The sequence below is a fragment of the Pongo abelii genome, chromosome 10 (assembly GCF_028885655.2).
Source record: "Pongo abelii isolate AG06213 chromosome 10, NHGRI_mPonAbe1-v2.0_pri, whole genome shotgun sequence".
Lineage (NCBI taxonomy): Eukaryota > Metazoa > Chordata > Mammalia > Primates > Hominidae > Pongo > Pongo abelii.
The window spans coordinates 49,823,960-49,841,325 of NC_071995.2; the positions used below are offsets into that span (position 1 = coordinate 49,823,960).

The following is a 17,366-nucleotide window of genomic DNA, read 5'->3' on the forward strand; positions in this document are numbered from 1 at the left end:
GGTGCTCCAGCCACAGCTTGCAGGGATCCCCCATCCACATGCCCTCACTTGGGTTCTGGGAGCACAGTCCAGCCTCAGGCCTGCTGAAGGTCTGAGTGAGGCTGGGGTAGGGAGACCATGGTCCCGACCGTGGGACATGCTCCCAGCAGTGCTGTGGACTTCCAAACATGTATCCCTGGCATCGCCCCCTGCAGCCCCAGACCCCTGAGCGAGGCTTTGTCAGCTGCACCCACACCTGACGACATGGGGCCATCTGTAGGTGGGCTTCTGTTTGCCTCCAACTCCATGCTGCTCTCTGAGAAGTCCCTCCTCCTCACCGAGCCTCGGTTTCCCATCTGTTCAGTGGGGAGGTGAGGCTGGTTAGGAGCAGAGCTCGCTGGGAAATCTCCCGCCAGCTGGCTGGACCGAGTCCTTTTCCTTTGTGTCACTTGCCTCCAGCTCCCTGCCTTTAGCACAGACAGATGTGAGGACGGGACAGGCACCGGCGAAGGCAAGAGGGCTGCTCAGATGCTCAGGGGGGGCCAGGGCTGGGAGTGGAGTGGGGCCGAGGGAGCATCTCTCTATCTATGGATGAGGCTAATTTCCAGCCCTAGCTGCCATCCCATGAAGACAGCCTGGCTATTCCCACTTCACAGGGGCACCACAGGAGAGTGGCGAAAGCAAGGACCCTGGAGCCCGAGGCCTGGGTTTACATCTTGGCTCCAGCTCTTACTAGCTGTGTGATTTGGGGCAAGTTTGTTAATCTTTCTGTGCCTCAGTGTTTTCACCTAGAAATAAGAAAACGAATTGAATCTGTTTTATGAAGTTACTATAAGGATTATAGGAGTGAATACATACAAAGTGTTTTTAACAGTGCCTGGCACACAGCAAACACCCAATAAATATTAGCTATTGTTTTTACAAAAGAGGAGAATTCATTTCAGAGAAAGGACATGACTTTCCCAAGGTCACCTGGCTTGTGAGTAGCTGAGCTGGGTGCGTCTGGCTACTTAACCACTAGGTCTCCCTGCCCAGGGCCTCAAAAATAAGAAGCTCCATTGATGGTGGTTCCTTTTCAGGACCCTGGCAATTAGGGTACGGGGTGGGGGGCTAGTTCCTCCAGCCCCACCCTGCCCCACCCTGCCCCGCCCAAGGGCTGGAGCCCGGAGGCAGGCCCTTTCTTTCCACTCAGCAACTGGAAGAACTGGCCTCCAACTCTTGCTATGGGATGGGAGGGCAAACAAGGGGGCATTGAGCCTGATGGGGCCTCACAATGGCTGCTCTGTCCAGGCTGGCCGGGGGCTGGGCCCATTTCCGACGGGGACAATAGTCAAAAGGCAGTGACGCCGGCAGGGCCTGGAATCCCAGGCGGGATTTTCCAAGGCCTCAAAGTCTGCTGTTTGTCCTCATGCGGAGACCCAGGAAGCCTGCCTCTCTGTCTCCCCCACCCCACCCACGCTGGGCCCAGTGCCTAGAGGCCCCTGGCCCCCTCCTCAGCCCTGAGGTGCCACTGTGACTGGGGAGGGGTGGCTTTGAGGTCTAGGGACTGAGGGAGAGCTCTGTACTTGGGGGGTCTCTGCCTGTAGCCCTTCCCTGAGGCCACTGTGGAGAAAGCTGCCCCACACCTGGGCTCCAGCCACCTGGTCTTGGTTATGGAGGGATGTGGCAAGGGTCAGCCTCCAGGAGGTGAGAAGCTCCTGAAGGTCACGGGAGACCGTGCTATAATGGGGTGTCCTGTCCACATGGCCCGCTCTGAGCACCCAGCATGCTCAGCTGTGTGGCGGCAGCTCCACTGCTGCAGAGGGCAGCCTGAGAGACACTTGTCAGAGGCAGGTGGCCACTGTGTGGCCCCTGGACAGTCAGCAGTGACATCCTTTTGCAGCCATGAGGCAGTTGTGCCAGGCACGTCAGAGTCGTGCCCTGGTGAGGCAGTGCTGGGTGGTCTTGTGTGAGCTGGGCCTGGGATCCTAAGAGAGTTTTAGCTTGGACATCTGGACGAGCCCCAGCCCCTCTCTCACAAGTCCCTGAGTGCAGCAGAGCCCCAGGGCCATTGGGCCTCCTCAGAGGATGAGGTTGAAGGTGTGAGCCCTGGGTGTCTATCTGGCACCCAGCCCTTCAGGGGCCTGGCCTTGCAGCCTCATAGCTCAGGGAGCAGCTGCTCTGTCTTCCCCGGGGAAGCCAGTGCTCAGCTCCGGGCTGCAGTCTCTGCCCCAAACCTCTGCCTCCATCCCTGCTCCAGCTTCAGGCTCTCAGGCCTCTTCCTGGGCCCCAGGCTGGGAGACTGTCTGGTTTGGCCTAGGCTGGCCAGTGGGACTTTGAAACCTCCAGCCTCCGATGGTGGGTACAGGAAGGAGTCAGTGCAAAGCAGAGGAAAAGCCCATTTCACTCTCCAATGTCTCCTTTCCCACACAAGCCACAGACCTTCTGAAGGCAGGAGGCACATTTCTGGATCCCCAGCTGGACTCGGAGCCGGCGGGAAGCCTATGGGCCCCTGGAGGCCCTGGCCTTGGCTTCCACCTCCTGCCTGCCACTCCTGGGCCCCTGCTGTGTTCATCCTCCCCAGCACCCTGGCTCCCCGTCGTCTCCTTCTGGGCCCTGACCCTGCCAGACCAAGGGTGCCACTTGAGGTCTCCTCAAGGTCTGACCCAGGCGCTGGCACTGTCCAGTCCCAACTCAGGACCATAAATCAGGCCTGGCGTGGCCGCAGGGGCTGGGGGTGGCAGCTGGGACAGGGAGGGGAGTGCGGGGGGGCCTGTCCTGGTACATGCTGCGTTAGCAGGGAGCAGTGCCCAGCTGCAAGCCGGGCGGGCAGGCTGCTGACTGTTGCTGCACTCCTAGCCTGGAGAACATCAGAGGAAAGAGGCCTCCAACCAGGGAGCCCAGCCTTGGCATAGCCAAGCAGGAAACCTGGACTCCACCCCAGGGCCCCAGGTAGTTGGGATACCACAAGGACAGATAGAGATGCCCCCTGCCCCGCAAGAAAGCAGTGACAGAAAAACAGCTCCCCAGAGGCAGATATAGAGACTGCCTTATCTGGGGCAGATAAACAGCCCCCTAACCATTTGCAAGCACAGTCGCCCAGAATCCTCTTCCTTAAAGAATGACAGATGCTCAGAATGGCCTGCCGAAGGAACAGATCTTGCAGCAAGGAGAGACAGTCCTGCATCCCCGAGGGACAGAGGCACAGAAATAAAGCCCGGCTCCTACCCCAACTTGGCCAAACACAGACCTTTCTGAAAAAACAAAACAAAACAAAAACAAAAACAAAAACAAAAAACCACACACACAAAAAAAGAAAAAAAAAGCCACACAACACTTTCCCAACATGGACAGATCCCTGGGTCCTCAGGAGAACAGACAGCACACATGCTGCTCCCGGCCTGGTCCTGGTCTCCGGGCTGCCTGGTGAGGTTGGCAGGTTGGGGCTGGGAGGCACCCCTTTCTCACGCTCTCTGACACTCTTTCATCCGCCCAGACATTTTCCCCGTCAGGGAGGGTGGGGGCTGGAAGTGACATCCCAGAAAGGGTGGGAGGTGGAAGAGCCCCTGCCCACGGTCCAGGGGGCAAATGTCAGAGAGGGACAGCTGGTCCTCCTCACCCCCGCAGCCTGCCCGGGCTGGAGGGTCAGCAGGCAGGGTGCTGGCTTTCCCGCCAGCCTGGCCACCATCAGGAGCCCTGGCCTGACGTCAGTCCCACTCATTGTTGTTGCTGGGGCTTGAGTCACTCCCTGTGACGCCACTGGGGTCAGCGCTGGAGCAGCTGGGGTGGCTTGCAGGGGCAGCTTTGGGGCTCAGCTCTCCCCTGGGCACACACCAGGATGAGTTGGGGCCATTTGAGGCCACACTCACCAGGCGAAGCCAGCTGCCTACTCCCAAGGTCTTGGGTTGGCCTTCAAGGTCTCCCTACAGGCCTTTGCTGCAGGCATGGCTCGGAGAGTCTGAGCCAGTCGCCTGTCTGCTTGGCAGCTGTGGCTCTGGGCTCAGGCTGAAAAGTCTGCTCTCTTATCTTTGCCTCTCTCACCCCCAGAACCCTCAGTTTCCACTCTCTGCCCCCTCCCCCTGGTTTTTTTCTTCCCTCTTCTCCAGGGAGCTTTCCTAGAATAATTCCCACTTCCTCCTGGAATCAACCCCCTTCCCTGCCATCTCCTTAGGTTGCTGCTTGGTGCTCTCTGAAGCTGTCCTGGTTTGCTCCTGGTGCCTGGTCACTTCCCAACTTGCTGAGAGCAGGGCTTGGGACTCCTCTTCACTCTGAATGTGTCGCTTTCTGTTTTTTGTTTGTTTGTTTTTTGAGACAGAGTCTTTCTCTGTTGCCCAGGCTGGACTGCAGTGGTATGATCTTGGCTCACTGCAACCTCCACCTCCCAGTTTCAAGCCATTCTCCTGCCTCAGCCTCCCGAGTTGCTGGGATTACAGGCATGCGCCAGCAGGCCCAGCTACTTTTAGTATTTTTAGTAGAGATGGGGTTTCACCATGTTGGCCAGGCTGGTCTTGAACTCCTGACCTCAGGTGATCCAACGCCTCGACCTCCCAAAGTGCTGGGATTACAGGTGTGAGTCACCGCATCCAGCATGAATGTGTCACTTTTTATTCCAGGTAACCAGCATCTCTCCATCCTGGCCCTCTTGGGTCCCCACAAAACCTGCTGCCATTTCTTTCATACCACTTGTTGGGTTTTCTTACCCATAGGTATCTCCTGATCCACCTCCTCTGAAGACTCTGAGCTCCCAGAGGGCTAGAACTGTGACTTGTCCCCCTTGGCATCACAAGGTATTACAAGGGCCTGGCATGTGGACAGTTCCACATGTGTGGCATGAATGAATGAATAGACGATTACGTCTTAATCATCAGAGGTAGGGGCATAGAATGAGATAATTCATCCCACACAGTCCCAGTTTTTTAACCACTCCCTGTCCTCCCTGATGGGACTACTCAGAGGCGCTGAGACCCAGGGTTGCAGTGAGAATTTCCCTGTAAGAATTCAGGGAGGTAGGAAGAGGCAAGTGTGGGTCAGCATGTGAGATAAAGAGGTGAGAGGACTCAGCCTTCCTTATGTTCCTCGGTCCAGCAGGCAAGGCTCCATGGAAAGGGTGAGTGCCGGAGTAGGGACATAAGTGGGTGAAAAGACTGGTGGAAGGAGGAAAGAGCAGCTGCATGGCCTTGGACGTGTACTAGTCAGGGTTCTCCAGAGAAACAGAAGCAGTAGGACATAGACACACATACTATAGAGAGAGAGTTTCTCCCCCATATATATGTGGCAGGAGAAAGAGAGGGATTGATTGATTGATTGATTGAGATGGAGTTTCGCTCTTGTTGCCCAGGCTGGAGTGCAATGGCGAGATCTCAGCTCACCACAACCTCCGCCTCCCAGGTTCAAGTGATTCTCCTGCCTCAGCCTCCTGAGTAGCTGGGATTACAGGCATGCGCCACCACACCTGGCTAATTTTGTATTTTTAGTAGAGACGGGGTTTCTCCATATTGGTCAGGCTGGTCTCGAACTCCCGACCTCAGGTGATCTGCCTGCCTTGGCCTCCCAAAGTGTTGGGATTACAGGTGTGAGCCACCGTGCCCGGCCGAGAGGGATAGGAACTGGCTGACAAGTCCTAAGATCTGAAGTCAGGAAAGCTGAGGGTGTCATTGCAGTCTTGAGACCTAGGAGAAGCACCTATCTGAAGGCAGTTGGAACCTGAAAGCAGGAAAATACTAATGTCCCAGTTCTAAGACAGTCAGGCAGGAGTTCTCCTTACTCACTGAAGGGTCAACCTTTTGGTTCTACTAGGCCTTCAACCGATCGGATGAAGCCCCTCCACACGGGGGAGGGAAATCGGCTTCACTCAGTCTGCCAATTCCAATGGTAGGCTCATCAGAACACCCCACAAACACGCCCAGAATCATACTTAACCAACTGTCTAGGTACCCTGTGTCCCAGTCAAGATGACACGTAAAATTAAGCATCACAGCAAACCACTATGCATCACTATGTATGACTGGGCTTCAGTTATAATATCAAGTAAATCAGAGAGTGGAGTGTTGGGGAGGTGGACTGTATCTACCTTGAAAGGTAGTTGGAAAAATCAGCACAATAGGGCCTGTGAGTGCTGGCATGGTACCTAGTAAGGCTCAGTGATTGGTAGTAGCGATGACGATGATGATGATGATGATGATGATGATGATGTCAGGCTAGTGGCCACAAAGGACTCTGAGGTGGAGTGTGTGGATGGCCAGAGAGATCAGTCACTTCCCTTATTCACTGGCAGTCTCTGGGGATGGGCTCTGGCACCTCCTCCACTCCAGGACTGGTTCCAACCTCCCTTGGTCCCTCTCTCAGCTCCTTACAGACCCTTCTCTCTCAATATTTCCTCCTGATTGCCTTCTGGTTTTGTGCAGCCTCCCGAAGAGGTTGCTGGTTTGCAGGGCAGGCAGCTTTCTCTTTCTCCCAGGAGAGGCACCCACACGTGGGATAAGAGGCAAGGGCTGAAAAAGGGCAGAACTGTGGGGAGGAAGGAAAGAGGATAGGGAACAGATGATGGGGGAAAGGCCAGCCAGAGGAGGAGCTTGTGCAGCCAGGTTTGGAAGAACCGAATGGGAGGGGGAAGCCTAAGGGTGAGGTGGTGACAATGGTGTGCTGGAGCCAGCTGGCACTGGCCCTCAAGGGCTGATTTTAACCTTGACGATCAAGATGCAATCATCCATCCATTCTGGACTCTGCATTCATTGATGTCTTGTAGTTTGAAATTACCTATGGTAGGAAATGGGCAAATGCTACAAACCAACTCATTTCCCCTACCAGAGAGCAGGTGTGAAGCATTTATCAGGACACCACTGGTGGGTGGGGGTGTATTGGAGAGTGGTGGTACATAGGAGAGAGTTGGCTGGAGAAGCCAGCCAGAAAGAGAGCTCCCATAGTGGCAAAGAGCTTTGGATTTGTACTCAAGGCTCTGTTATTTACTGAATGACCTTGGGCCACTTACTTAACCTCTCCCCAGTCACTTTCTTTTTCTTTTTTTTTTGAGACGGAGTCTCGCTCTTTCACCAGGCTGGAGTGCAGTGGTGTGATCTCTGCTCACTGCAACCTCTGCCTCCCCGGTTCAAGCGATTCTCCTGACTCAGCCTCCAGAGTAGCTGGCATTATAGGTGTGTGCCATCAAGCCTGGCTATTTTTTTTTTTTTTTGTATTTTTTGTAGAGAGACAGGGTTTCACCATGTTGGTTAGGCTGGTCTCGAACTCATGACCTCAAATGATCCACCTGCCTCGGCCTCCCAAATTGCTGGGATTACAGGCGTGAGCCACCATGCCCGGCCCAATTTCTTATCTATATTGCAGGATTGATTAGTATCAGGTTTAAATTTATATGTACATATATATGGTATTTAAAATCATGACCTTTCCATTCCACCTAATAAATGTTATCTATTATCATTTTGGGAGATAAAAGCATGTGTTAGAAAAATGAACTTTTTTTTTTTTTTTTTTTTTCGAGACAGGCTGAAGTGCCGTGTGCATTTTTTCAGCCCGTTGCCCAGGCTGAAGTGCCATGGTGCAATCTCAGCTCATTGCAACCTCCACCTCCCAGGTTCAAGCAATTCTTCTGCCTCAGCCTCCCAAGTAGCTGGGATTACAGGTGCCTGACACCACACCTAGCTATTTTTTTTTTTTTGTATTTTTGGTAGAGATGAGGTTTCACCATGTTGGCCAGGCTGGTCTCAAACTCCTGACCTCAAGTGATCCATCAGCCTCGACCTCCCAAAGTACTGGGATTACAGGCATGAGCCATCACACCCAGCTTTTTTTTTTTTTTGAGACAGGATCTTGTTTTGTCATTCAGCCTGCAGTGCAGTGGTGTGATTATAGCTCACTGCAGCTTCAACCTCCTGGGCTCAAGTGATCCTCCACCTCAGCCTCTGAAGTAGCTGGGACTACAGGGGTACACCAACACGCCCAACTAATTTTTTAATTTTTATTTTAAAGATGGGAGTCTCACTATGTCGACCAGGCTGGTCTTGAACCCACGGCCTCAGGTGATGCTGTGTCCTAAGCCTTCCAAAATGTTGGGATCACAGGCGTGAGGCACCCCAATGGCCAGAAAATGAGCATGGTAATCCCCAGCTAACATCTTAAGAATGCCTCCTGGCCGGGCGCTGTGGCTCACGCCTGTAATCCCAGCACTTTGGGAGGCCGAGGCGGGCGGATCACGAGGTCAGGATATCGAGACCATCCTGGCTAACACGGTGAAACCCCGTCTCTACTAAAAAAAAATACAAAAAAATTAGCTGGGCGTGGTGGTGGGCGCCTGTAGTCCCAGCTACTCGGGAGGCTGAGGCAGGAGAATGGCGTGAACCCGGGAGGCGGAGCTTGCAGTGAGCCGAGATAGCGCCACTGAACTCCAGCCTGGGAGACAGAGCGAGACTCTGTCTCAAAAAAAAAAAAAAAAGACTGCCTCTTATTGGAGGTGGGTGTATTAACAGAGCTCTCGAACCCTTGTCTGCTCTGGGCTCACAATCTACATAGAGAACCAAATGCGCTCCAGGAAGTTACGCAGCACTAAAAATACAATTGTATTCATATTACACTTTACAGGTCACAAAAATGTTTCATATGAGTTGTCTCCTGTGATCCTCACAACAGCCACCTGTTTATAGAGAGCATCAGAAAGGATGAGTGATGTTAAGGGTCACGCAGAGAAGCAATGGCCGAATTACTAGCCTCCGAAGGACTGTCACCAGATTGGTCACCGTGGAGTATCAAGCAGTGCTGCTGCATAAAGGCAACACTGAGAGATGAAGCCCCTTTCTCCAGCATCCGTGTGGGTGGAGGGCCAGGGATCCCGTCTGTTACGCACATTGAACAAACTCAAGTTTTGCCATCCACTGGGCGTCCTGCAGTACAGCGGTGTGGGCTCATCTCCAGGACCTCTCTCTACGAGGTACGCCCCTCATCTTGTGGGCATCAGTGCTCCTTCCAGGCCTCTCAGTCCGGACTGAGTTGGGCACCGCGTCAGCGTCCCGCGGCCGGGCTCGCCGCCGATGACTCCGCTCGCCTAGGGAGGCGGCCGAGAGCCCATAGGGCTCCTCCTTCACTCCAGTCTCTATGGCGGAAGTGAGTTGTCCCGGCCGAAACACCACAGCGTTCTCGGTGGTGGGCTGAATGGACTCGTCCACATCAGGGGGATCTTCATCACCATCAACTCTTAAAATCCGAGACATAACCACGAAAGGAGCAGCCCCCAGATCAGAGAGCAACGCATGACTATCTGTGTGTGCTCCTGTGACTACGCGATGATGTGGGCGGCTACATGCGTGCGGGGGCCCGGCGAGCTGGGCAGGTGCCCCCTCCGGGGCCGTGGGATCTGGTGAGCCTCCCGGCGCGCGGGGGGCGGTGCGGCTTCCGGTCCCGGCTCAGCCTCCGACCCAGGGGGTCTGGACCCTGCCGGGAGAGTGGTGGCGTTTGAGAGGCTGGTCGCCGACGGGGGTTGGGGGAGGTGGGAGCTGTTTTAACCGTGTGCCGGCGTGGGCATCCCCCGGGGCGGCGGAACGGGGGCGCTCCTCCAGCTTCCGAGTCCAGCCAGCCTGGGCGCGGGGCGCCGCCCCCGAGACATCCGAGGAGTCCGTTCCTCCCTGGTTACGTGGACTGTGGAGGTTCGCGCGTAGTGGCGGCGGGGGGTACGGGACCCGGGCGGGAATTCCTTCCTGCGTTCGTCCCGAGTCTCTTGATATGGAGCCAAGTAAGCTTTCTGGTTTTGCTTTTAGCCGGTCTCTTGTGGCTCAGCGCCGTGCGGAGGTTGACGCGTACCTGCGGAGGTCGCACCAGGGCGTGAGGCGGAGGAAGGGCATGAGCCAAGCTTGAGGGACCGGTGCTCCAAACTCTACACTCAAGGTGGGAATGGGCGCACCCTGTGCTCCAGCCAGGCTTGAGAAGGCGGCTGGTAGCCTCTGCCACTCGAGGGGACAAGAGGGACGAGACTTTCCAGACCCTGCTCTGGTGGGCCCTGCTGCTCACTGCTCACTGTGTGGGGCAGGGGACAACAAGGTTTTCACAGACCAAATGTGGCTGCTGTGGGAAGGAGCACGGGGTTGGTCAGGACTGACTTCTTGGAGGAGTGGATCCTAAAATAGCACGTAGAATGAGAGAGGAGCCCAGGCTTGGGGCACTAGTGAGATGTGTGGCTTGTATGAACGATTGCGGAGGACACAAGAGGGAGAAGTCGTGGAAGAAAGGGAGCCGGACCAGACCCGGGAGTCTCTAGATGGGAAGAAAACTGCTGGATGGAGTAAAACTGGAGGGCAAAACGAGCAAGAGAGCCCTTCTCATTCTTGATCCAAGCATGTAGGAGAAACTAATCCAGCAACCCCTGGAAGAACCTGGAATTCCTGGGTTGGGATGAATTGAGTAGTTGTTTTGCAGAAGGTACTAGGAATTACCATTATAGTGATGAATGGAATATACTCTCCGCCCTATAAGCAGAATATAGGAATTGTCTGCCTAGTGGTACAGACAGAAACAAGACGTGATGGTGCTTGATAGTACAGGTAGACGCGAGCTGATCGCCAGGTGAGAGGCAGAGCTGGCCTGATCTCTGTGCAGTCCACAGACCGTTGCCCTGTATCCTGTACTGAGCAGCAGTTTAAAAGGAGCAGACACAAACTGAAATATACTTTTTATATTCACCATCTGTCAACCAGATGAGTGAAATATACTTAGAGGAGAACTGCTAGGATTCCATGCAGATAAGATGTGATGTGGAACAGGCATGTTTTTGAGGACTGGGGACCTTCAGCCTGTAGAAAGGGTGAGGGGGTGGTGGAATAGCTGCCCCTAAATAAAAACTCACTTGTTGAAAAGAGGTGAGACTTATTTTGTGTGGCTTTGGGTACCAAAACTGAAACTAAAAGTGGTTTGAAGCACTAAGAGACAGATTCTTTAGCAGAAAGAATAACTGGACTCGGTGCGGTAATCCCAGCACTTTGGGAGGCTGAGCGCGGGTGGATCTCTTGAGCTCAGGAGTTCGAGACCAGCCTGGGTAACATGGCAAAACCCTTTCTCTACCAAAAATACAAAAAAATTAGCCAGGTGTGTTGGTGTGCGCCTGTGTTCCCAGCTGCTTGGTAGGATGGGATGGGAGCCTGGGAGGCAGAAGTTGCTATGAGCAGAGATTGTGTCACTGTACTGCAGCCTGGGTGATGGAGTGAGATGCCATCTCATAAATAAAATAAATAAATAAATCAGAATAACTGAATAGAACTTCCTGAACATTGACTGGTTGTTGTGAGAGCTAGTGAATTCCCTGTCAGGGGAGGTTTGCAAGCTGAATATTCTGAGTTATAAGGAACTTGAAGTTCCGTCTCCCTCTGGGCATGTATTTAGTTATTATGTTCTAGTTCTCAAGTCTCTTGTTCTCTCCTTCCCACTCTCTACCACTGCTGTGGTATAGCCTTGCATCATCTCTTGGCAGTAACAATGTAATAATGAATTATAGCAGCTAATACTTAGTGGATATTTACTATTTGTCAGGTACTTCTTTAAGTGTTTTATACATGCTAACTCATTCAGCCCTCAACCCTTTCAAGGTAGCCATTATTATTTCTTTTATATATATGGCAGATAGGTGTTAAGCAGCTTGCCCAAGATCATGAGCATGGAGCAAGTGGCAGAGCTGGAGTTCCAGTCCAGTTTGTCTGGCTTTCAAATCATCGTTTTTAACCACTATTCTACTGTATTTTACATGTGTTACCTTAATTCTCACTACTATCCCCATTTATGGATAAGAAGTTCAGAGAGGTTGAGTGATTTGCTTAAGGTCACAGAGCAAGATGTAGATGAGGTGGGATTCAAACCCAGGACTGTAGGACATGAAAAACCCACCACACCTGATTATGCTGCTTCTGTAACTACGTCTACTGTAGTGGTCTCTAACGGACGTCCCTGCCCAGCCTTTGTGCCTTAAATCCACAAGTTTTTACCCTGGATTCTGTGGATGTGGGTGTCCCTAGAAATAGGTGAGATTTGGTATATGTGTGTGTGTGAGAGTCATGTTTTTAAAGCCCAGCCTTCATGGCTTCATTCACTTCTCAGAGCAGTTTGTGACCCCAATACGGTTTAGAGCCATTCTTTGCCCTTTAGCCAGAGGTACTTGTCTTTTTTTTTTCAATTTATTTCATTACTTTGTATTTTTTTTTTTTCGAGATGGGGTCTCGCTTTGTCACTCAGGCTGGAGCACAGTGGCATGATCTCAGCTCACTGCAGCCTCAGCCTCCCACATTTAAGTTATCCTCCTGCCTCAGCTCCTCAAGTAACTGGGACTACAGGTGCCTGTCACCAGGCCCAGCTAATTTTTTGTATTTTTGGTAGAGATGGGGTTTTATCATGTTGCCCAGGCTGGTCTTGAACTTTTGAGCTCAAGTGATTTGCCTCGGCCTCTCAAGTTGCTGGGATTAATGTGAGCCACCACACCCGGCCTAGAGGTACTTTTCTGATGAACAGATTTGATCTTGGCACAGTGATGCATTGACTCTTCGCTGCTTTTAGGACAGAGTCCAAATGCCTTAACCTGTTCATTCAAGGTCCCAGGAAATCAGACTCCAATCTTTCTGTACTTGTTACTCCCACCCTGTACTCTCTCCGTGGTGATAATGTTTAGTTGCGTGCTTTTTCTTCATCCTGTCAGCCTGAGGGCAGGGGCCGTGCTTGCCTTTGATGTCTAGTACCTGACAAATTTGCACAGTGAGCATCTGCTGTAAACTACATTGAAGGCTGTAAAATGGAATCCCAGCCTGTCATTTGGACTGATAACTTTGAAGCTCTTGCGCTTTCTGATCCGGAGAGTTGATGATTCTTTGATAGTGTGTGCTGCCAAAATGCAGAGAAGGGCCAGTGCAGGCAGAGGCTGAGCTGAGCCTAGAAGGAAGTGAACAGATAACATGTGGACTATTCTTGTCAGCATTCTGACCTGGGCTCCTCTTGCAGGGTGGCCCTTGGGTAGGGTGAAGATCCCCTGTCTTTATCCTAGTTCTGCACCTTGGTGTGGGTTACTGGGTGCAGGATGAACTGTCGCTCGGAGGTGCTGGAGGTGTCGGTGGAGGGGCGGCAGGTGGAGGAGGCCATGCTGGCTGTGCTGCACACGGTGCTTCTGCACCGCAGCACTGGCAAGTTCCACTACAAGAAGGAGGGCACCTACTCCATTGGCACCGTGGGCACCCAGGATGTTGACTGTGACTTCATCGACTTCACTTACGTGCGTGTCTCTTCTGAGGAACTGGATCGTGCCCTGCGCAAGGTTGTTGGGGAGTTCAAGGTAAGGGCGTGGCATAGCAGATGGCAGGGGGGCCTCGAGTGCTCTTCCACCCCAGCTTGCTGTTGAACCAGCCTTCTCTTCCTGAGTGTGTGAATCAGGTTCTTTCAGGTTCTGAGAAACAGGCATGTTGAGAGCTTCTCTTCAGGGGAGGGTGTGTGTGTGTGTGTGTGTGGTTGGGGGGTGTGTGTGTGTGTGGTTGGTGTGTGTGTGTGTGTGTGTGCGCGCGCTCTTCAGGGGAGGGGGTGTGTGTGTGTGTGGTGTGTGTGTGTGTGTGTGTGAGCTCCTCTTCAGGGGAGGGTGTGTGTGTGTGTGTGTGTTGGGGGAGGGAGACACTCATAATGTGTGTGGTGTGTGTGTGTGTGTGTGAGCTCCTCTTCAGGGGAGGGTGTGTGTGTGTGTGTGTGTGTGTGTGTGTGTGTGTAGACACTCATAATGTGTGTGGTGTGTGTGTGTGTGTGTGTGTGTGTAGACACTCATAATGTGTGTGGTGTGTGTGTGTGTGTGTGTGTGAGCTCCTCTTCAGGGGAGGGGGTGTGTGTGTGTGTGTGTGTGTGTGTGTGTGTGTGTGTGTGTGTTGGGGGAGGGAGACACTCATAAGTGTGCCTGGGGGAAAAGGGAGAGCAGGAAGCTGAGCAGTGTTGGCGGCCAGGTCCTCTGGGGCCATCCTTGCTTCTGTGGTCTTGACCTCTCTGTCTACAGCTCTCTCTGCTTCTGCATCCACTTTTCCTTTCCCACATGAAACTCCCCCAGAGGGCGGCTTGCTTGGTTCAGGTGGCTGCCATCCAAGATGCGAGTATCCCTTTTGGCAGTGTGGCATTGTGTGCCTGGGTAGGAGAAAGATGTGGAAGGGACACGGCCGGCTGCTGCTGTTGGTCACCTCAGGAGGTGGGAGTGGTAGTGTGCCTTCTCCTCTGGTCTTTGTTCAGAGTCACAGTGTTTGACCATTTCATTGAGTGCGTACTTTTAAATTTTAAAGTAGCAAAGATAATTTTTCTTTTTTCCTTTTTTTTTTTCTTTGAGACACAGTCTCACTATGTCACCCCAGTCTTGAACTCCTGGGCTTGAGCAGTCCTACTGCAGCCGTCCAAGCAGCTGGGACCACAGGTGTACACTACCACCACCATGCCCGGCTAATTTTTGAAGATTTTTTTTGCCAGGCCTGGTGGCTCATGCCTGTTGTCTCAGCACTTTGGGAGGCTGAGATGGCCGGATTGCTTGAGCCCAGGAGTTCAAGACCAGCCCCAGAAACATGATGAAACTCCGTCTTTACAGAAAATACAAAAATTAGTGGGGTGTGGTGGCACATGCCTGTAGTCCCAGATGCTTGAGCAGCTGAGGCGGGAGGATTGCTTGAGCCTAGGAATTCGAGACTGCAGTGACCCATGATCACTCTACTGTACTCCAGCATGGGTGACAGAGCAAGACCCTGTCTCCAAAAAAAATAATTTTTTTTGTAGAGATGGGGTGTCACTGTGTTGCCCAGGCTGGTCTTGAACTCAAGGCTGGTCTTGAATTACTGGCATGAGCCTAAAGGCATCTGCTCTGGGGTTAGAACACGGGGGAGCTGTGTGTCTGACTTTCATTCCATAAATATTTGCAGAGCCCTTCACTGTGCTGGGTACCGTGTGCTCATTGCGGGGGGTTGCCCAGTGTCAGGTGAAAGCTGTCCCTCATTGTCCCACCAAACCCAGAAAGGGCAAGTTCATAAGTGGTTTCTTAGTCACCCTTAAGAGCAGCAGCAGCACTCAGCCCTGTGTCCTCCAGGTGTCCGTGAGAGGCAGGTGGAGCAGAGTGGTGAAGAGCATGGGCTTTGGAGCTGGGGTCTACCACCCAGCAAGTGTGTGACCTTGGGCTAGTGGCTCCACTCAAAATTGCAATAATAATCCTGCTTACCTCAAAGGGTGTGTGCACTGCAAGGACTGAATAAGTCAAATATGCCCAGTGTTTGGAACAGAGCCTGGCACACAGTAAACATTACAGATGCGGTAGCCATTCAAGGTTACTTGACCTTGGTTTGTCAGTGAAGGAGAGCCTCTTCCCTAATGAGTATGGTTCAGGATTTCAGGCATCCTTACCCTCTGGGTTGGTATTAACTCAGATGGAAAGGAACTTCAGGGTCCTGGCTGCCCTAGGAAGAGGAGTATGGGGCCACTGACACCCATGGGGTGGCAAGGGCAGAATCATTGGACTGGATGGTCCTGTTTGCTTCTCAGGGGAGAAGAGGGAGAAGCACCAGGTCTGGTCTGTCCTTCAACTTCCCTTCCCCATTCTGTTGCTTGGTTTCCCTCTTTTTGAGCAAGGACCACTCTGGGCTCTACAGTTCCCTCTTCCTTAGCTCATAAAAGAGACTGTGAACTGGGCGCAGTGGCTTGTGACTGTAATCCCAGCACTTTGGGAGGCTGAGGCAGGAGTATTGCTTGAGCCCAGGAGTTCGAGACTAGCCTGGATAATGTAACAATACCCCGTCTCTAACAAAATAAAAAAAATTAAAACTTAGCCAAGTGTGCCTGTAGTATCAGCTACTCAGGAGGCTAATGTGGGAGGATCGCTTGAGCCCAGGCGTCCGAGACTGCAGTGAGCCATGATTGCTCCACAGCCCTCCAGCCTGGGTGACAGAGTAAGACCCAGTCTCTTTAAAAAATATCAAAAGAATTATGTTTAATTGGCAGTGGAGAAGACAAATAGAGTTTACAGGGGAAGAGGGAGATGTTGACGAGGTGATTAGAACATTTTGAAGGATATGGGCTAAAGGGGTGGTGTGGAAGGAGAAGACCCTTAATGCAATGTAAAGGTGAAAAGCAAGGATTTAGAAATCAGACAATCCAGATTCAAACCCTGGTCCAGCCATCCATAGGCACGTGACTTGCAAGTTACCTTACTTCTCTAAGCCTCATCGTGCCTTGGTGAAAGCTCATGAGGTTGTTGGGAGGAGCCAGTGGGATTGTGTGTGTTAAGTTCCTAGCACAGCATACGTGCCTGCAGACCAGTAGTTATTCCTGTAATATCAGTTCTTCACCAAGCTGGAGGAGTTGGGCTTGGAGACAGATTTTGTTGGTTTGCTTGAACTCCACAATTTCAGGCTGGCAGTTTGCTGGGTCACTAAACCCAAATCGTTTACCCTCTCCCAGTCTTGTTTCCTTGCCATGCTTGGGTGATGACTAGAGCTAAGAGACCATAATTCGCTGGGGTGTGGGAAGCAGGCCCTCACAGGTGGGAACTCAGAGGCCTTGGCTTGCTCATTCGTTCCCTTCTTCCCCAGGATGCGCTGCGCAACTCTGGTGGCGATGGGCTGGGGCAGATGTCCTTGGAGTTCTACCAGAAGAAGAAGTCTCGCTGGCCTTTCTCAGACGAGTGCATCCCATGGGAAGTGTGGACGGTCAAGGTGCATGTGGTAGCCCTGGCCACGGAGCAGGAGCGGCAGATCTGCCGGGAGAAGGTAGGCGAGAAACTCTGCGAGAAGATCATCAACATCGTGGAGGTGATGAATCGGCATGAGTACTTGCCCAAGATGCCCACACAGTCGGAGGTGGATAACGTGTTTGACACAGGCTTGCGGGACGTGCAGCCCTACCTCTACAAGATCTCCTTCCAGATCACCGATGCCCTGGGCACCTCAGTCACCACCACCATGCGCAGGCTCATCAAAGACACCCTTGCCCTCTGAGCGTTGCCGGATCCCTGGGAGCTCCTTGATGGCTCCCAGACCTTGGCTTTTGGGGATTGTACTATTGGGCCTTTAGGCTCTGGAACCTGCTCTGGGTCGTTGGTGAGACTTGGAAGGGGCAGCCCCTGCTGGCTTCTTGGTTTTGTGGTTGCCAGCCTCTGGTCATCCTTTTAATCTTTGCTGACGGTTCAGTCCTGCCTCTACTGTCTCTCCATAGCCCTGGTGGGGTTCCCCTTCTTTCTCCACCGTACAGAAGAGCCACCACTGGGATGGGGAATAAAGTTGAGAACGTGAGTTTGGGCTGAGCCATCTCTCCCTTGTCTTTTGTCTGCCCTGACATGTTAACACTTTCTGGCATTCCTGTGAGGACACAGGTGTGTGTTGAGGGCATTGCTCCAAGATGAGGGGGGTGGGTGGAAGGGATTAAAGGTGTATGAA

The 17,366-nt window shown here is 52.7% G+C and overlaps 1 protein-coding gene across 2 annotated transcripts; it reads left to right on the forward strand.

Moving 5' to 3' along the window:
- Nucleotides 1-9,326: 9,326 nt before the first annotated feature.
- ATG101 (autophagy related 101) lies at nt 9,327-17,233 on the forward strand. 2 transcript variants are annotated; one of them, XM_009247750.4, is made up of 4 exons: nt 9,327-9,611; nt 9,723-9,849; nt 12,937-13,264; nt 16,524-17,233. In XM_009247750.4, exons 3-4 carry the CDS (start codon nt 13,013-13,015, stop codon nt 16,926-16,928), a joined length of 657 nt encoding a protein of 218 aa, XP_009246025.2. In that variant the 5' UTR covers nt 9,327-9,611; nt 9,723-9,849; nt 12,937-13,012; the 3' UTR covers nt 16,929-17,233. The 2 variants fall into 2 exon arrangements, with proteins under 2 accessions (XP_009246025.2, XP_054383245.1); XM_054527270.2 differs by having other exon boundaries at nt 9,356-9,454.
- Nucleotides 17,234-17,366: the final 133 nt, after the last annotated feature.